The sequence below is a fragment of the Anarrhichthys ocellatus genome, unplaced genomic scaffold (genome assembly GCF_004355925.1).
Source record: "Anarrhichthys ocellatus isolate YVR2014 unplaced genomic scaffold, GSC_Weel_1.0 scaffold178, whole genome shotgun sequence".
Taxonomy (NCBI): domain Eukaryota; kingdom Metazoa; phylum Chordata; class Actinopteri; order Perciformes; family Anarhichadidae; genus Anarrhichthys; species Anarrhichthys ocellatus.
In genome coordinates, this window is record NW_022280208.1 from 79381 (window position 1) to 83819 (window position 4439).

A 4439-nucleotide genomic window follows, 5' to 3' on the forward strand; every position below is an offset into this window, starting at 1 on the left:
TGGTTAGCCGTTAGCGGTGCTGCTAACGTTACTAGCTCTCCTCCTGTCGGTTAGCCGTTAGCGGTGCTGCTAACATTACTAGCTCTCTTCCTGTTGGTTAGCCATTAGCGGTGCTGCTAACATTACTAGCTCTCCTCCTGTTGGTTTAAACACTGATTGGTTGTTTACAATGAAACATTATCAGAGATCTGAGACTAGAAACACATGTTCTACTGAGTCAGTAAAACTTTATTTACATGATGGTTAAACTGTGTCATTCCCTCAGACATCTGGTCTACTGCATATTTGACCTTCTGCTGGAGTTCCTGGTTCCTGAAATACCCGAGGAGGACTTCCAGAGGAGCCTGTTGCGAACCCTCTCCAAGAACCCAGAGAAGCTGCTGGCGTGAGGAGACAAAACCTCCATCTTTACTTTCCACCATTCAGTTGCTCCCTGTTCCACTAATGCTCTGCGATGAGAGTGTGAGTGAGTGTTTCAGGGCAGGCCTGTCTGTAATTATGTGTAGAGGCAGCTTTGATTACACGAGAGCACCTGGTTTGTGTTTGATCGTAGAAAATGTGGCCGGTTTAGATCTAAACATGTGGCCAAAGCCCTCAAAGATGTCCACACCAGGAGGTCTCTCTCTGCTCGCTAAACTCTCCGGCTTTCTCCGGCACTTCAGCTGGTCGGCCCTCATCCCCTCTCGCACACTCCACACCTGCTGCTCTAATCTGGAAAAGCTTTACCTTCAATCTGTTGGGATTGAGCTTCACCGCCTGTGTTCTCTGTAGAGCCGTTCTGCAGTATCTCACTGGCTCTGTATGGAGCCACACATGTAAATCTGACATAATGTGAGCTGCCCTTCCTAAATCTGAGCCTTCCTGAGGGATCGCATGTATCTGGCACAGATTTCTTTCTTTTTATTAAACCTGTAAATGTCTCGGTGTAGGAAAAGAACATACTGTGTTGCAGCGTGGTGACGGATGCTTTAACGGGTCCCGTGGAGAATTATTCGTGCAGTTAACGCCTTAATGGCTCCACATAACGTGTATATGAAGGATCAGTAACTTAAACAGTGAACTGCTGGAGTTTCACTCACTTTTAGTCGTATCTGTCCATAATATCCAGTCCAAATTCCTGCCTCCAGCCAAATGCAATATCATTTCATTTGTGCTGATCGCAGTATTTAGACAGCTGAATTAGACAGATTCTGATGCGCATATATATATATATATATATTTCAATCCTCTGAAGAGTTTTTTAGTGGATCCCCCACAAGTCTACAGTCATTTAATTTAAATCATGTTGTTTTTTTGCACTTTATAAATCTGCCTTCATGGTGGAAACACAACAGTCAGCACTTCTTTCCCAGTCTGATAGACAATGAATATAAAACTGTTCCAAAGTCTGTTACAACACAGACGGTCCTTCGTATCTTAATCACAGTGTAGCCGTGACGTCTTAACACAGACTGTCTTTAAATGCAGCGCAGTTTGTTTTTGTTTGCAGCTGGCCAGAATCACGATGTCACCTAATGTAAATCAGAGTTCATCAACATTTTAAAGGTGCTAAATTCGAAATTTTGCACATTAACATGCCAGCAAAACAACTATTATCTATGTAGAGATATTGAGGATTAACGTCTGCCTGAGCAGAGAATGTAGTCGCTCTCCGTCTCCGAAACGTAGCACTGTTAGCTCTGTCTGCGCTGTTAGCCGTTGTTGGCACCGTTAGCTGCTAGCCGCCGGCTCAGCATGTTGAGATTGATTTGGAATTCAGCACCCATAAAGTTCCAAAATATTATGATTTAAATTTGGAGAAATTGTTATTTGACTTTTGGATTTTATTTTTAGGAGTATGGAGTCCACATGGGTTGTATTGAAATTAAGATACGCAGTTTCTTTTCTCACTTAAAATGCATTAAATATATCTCCTGTGACTGAATCTGCATATTCAGTTGAGTTATGTGTGATTCTGATGTTACAAAAGTTACATTCCAACTTAAAGTAAAAGAAGTTAATGTTTCTGTCATTCCGGTGTTTTGCACTCACGTCCTGGTTTAGCGGTCTCATCTTAAAGTGTTTTTTTTTCCATTTCCATTGTGTTATCTTGTGATTCAGCCTATTGAATAACCTATTTATTTGCTCGATTTACTAATTAATGAGGTTTTGTGTTGACAAAGAGGAGTGTCCTCGTTAATTAAGTGCTTGTTACTGGATTTTGCCTTAATTAATAGCTGACTCGATGAAGTTTGGTCTGCAGAAATGAAGCCGCCTTAGTAGAACGTCAGCACCCATCTCTCTGTTCCTTTATATCGTGTTCATCATTGTTGTGATGAATGTTGAAGCTGTTACTGTTGTTTGTTGTGAAGAGATTTTCTTTTGCTTGCTTATGCTGATGAAGGAGTTCCATGCACGTTGTCATGTGAAACAGAAATGACTCAGCACATATTCCTTCTGTAATCGGCTGCATGTGGCTGCCACCGGTACAAAAAGCATTTGCTCTAAATATCATTTTGACTAGAAAGGGTTTCGCCCAAAGCCATGAACTTACCAACGCTTTCTTCTGAAGTCATTTTTCCAAAGTTTTAACTGTAATCTCTCTAAAAACTCCTATGTTATGACAAGAATAAGATTTTGAATTAGGGGTTTTAAAATAATGTGAAAACAGTTTGCATGTCTACATCAATTATGTTGTATGAGGCTACAGTATCTCCTATAATAATCAGGCTGTTCTGATCCAGCATGCGCAGCTAAACTGTAATCCGTACGAAATCAATTTGTCTGTAAAGACCAGTTCTTGTATGTGAATGGGTCAAATGAAATACGGTCTTTCCTCCAGCAGACCGCAGTTTGTTCCCCGTATGAAACAGGAAGTCAACGTAGATTTATTTGTCACGTAACTTTGTGTACTTCTGTAGTTATTTTAGGCCAAACGACAATCTATTTCTAAACCCAAGTAGTTTAGTTGTGTCAACTTAACTAATTAGTTTTGTTGCCTCAACCTAAGTGAACTAAGTTGTTTCCTTTGACAAAAGTTTATTTTGAAAAACCTGTTTGCATGTAAGAAGCAGAAATAGACACAATGCTGACTTAAGTGTAAGATATACAAAAGTTATATGATAATGAGAAACTTTAGTTTTAATGAGACGCGTTGACTTTGTGTATAACAAAAAGGTTTTTGATTAAACAAAATGTAGGAAACGACGTTTTAGTGCAAAAAGTTTCTTGTAAAAAAAGATGCAGAAAGTGATGTCATAATAATAAAAAAACAGGTTCTTTAAAACTAAAAAAATAATTACATTTGTTTTGTAATGGTGGCAGCGATATGCTTCCGTACGTATGTGCTTTATAGATCTTCTATTATTAATTCATTCGTTCATGTTTATGCACAAAGTAAATTAGAGCAGCCAGTGTTTTAGAGACTTTATGTTTTAGAGACGTATCTGACACTGTACAGGTCCATGTTAACAATAATCCTGTTCTGTCACCCTTTGCACTCTTTTGCACTTTTGTCTCCATCAGATCCCATCTCTGGTGTTTATCTGCGCTGTCTCTTGTGGACACGTGGACTTGTGTTGTGCACGTTAACGCTGTCAATCTGTTGGCAGATTGTTTCACAGTCTTCATAAACTTTTGTTGAGCATATTTGCAAAAAAACAAACAATAAAGTTACCAAACATGAGTTATTAAATCTTCAATTGTTGTTCACACTCGTTCTGTTCTTGTCCGGAGGTGGGTGATGCATTTTACAAGCTTTGGTAATCCTTTATGAGATTTTACTTTAAATTGAGCCCCAGGTGTGTTTTAACTGTCTGGAGGTTCACCAGGAATCTACTTGTTCTCTTCATTTAATGTTTTTCCTCTTTGATCTTTTGTTAAATTCACTCGGCTCCATCAGCTCTTTACTAATTCTCTATCACCTGCAGACTCTCTGTTCACGTCCAACAACAGCAAAGAAGTGTGTGGATGAAAACCTTTAAATACCCCTTAATACAGATCAGACCTGTTTCTTGGAACAGTTTCTGTTGAGCTGCACTTCTCTAACAACAAAGGGGGAGGCGGGGGGGGGGGGACGCCTTTGCATTGCCGAGAAATCCTCTTAAATCGGATTTACAGATAAAAATGTAAGCAACACTTTGGATTAGCTCTGCACTGATGGATGCAGATGACTAAACGGGATCAATCCTTTGGAAAGATCACTTTGTGATCATCTTTCTATTGTTATGAAAGAGTTTGTTTTATGATTCATGTTATTGTATTAAAGCAGCACTTGGTGAAGTGTACCTGCTGAGGCTCGACCACATCACAGTCTGATGTTATAACAACTTTAAACCTCTACAGTGACTCAGCAAACCACATCACAGAGTCTGATGTTATAACAACTTTAAACCTCTACAGTGACTCGGCAAACCACATCACAGAGTCTGATGTTATAACAACTTTAAACCTCTACAGTG

The 4439-nt window shown here is 39.5% G+C and overlaps 1 protein-coding gene across 1 annotated transcript in view; it reads left to right on the plus strand.

Annotated features, from left to right (window-relative positions):
* LOC116400541 (sorting nexin-19-like) overlaps positions 1-3680 on the plus strand; it is a 12186-nt gene extending 8506 nt beyond the window's left edge. The window contains exon 3 of the mRNA XM_031878432.1: positions 266-3680. Coding sequence (XP_031734292.1) covers positions 266-389 — 124 coding nt within the window. The 3' untranslated portion in view covers positions 390-3680. The remainder of the gene's footprint in view (positions 1-265) is intronic.
* The last annotated feature ends 759 nt before the right edge of the window (positions 3681-4439 follow it).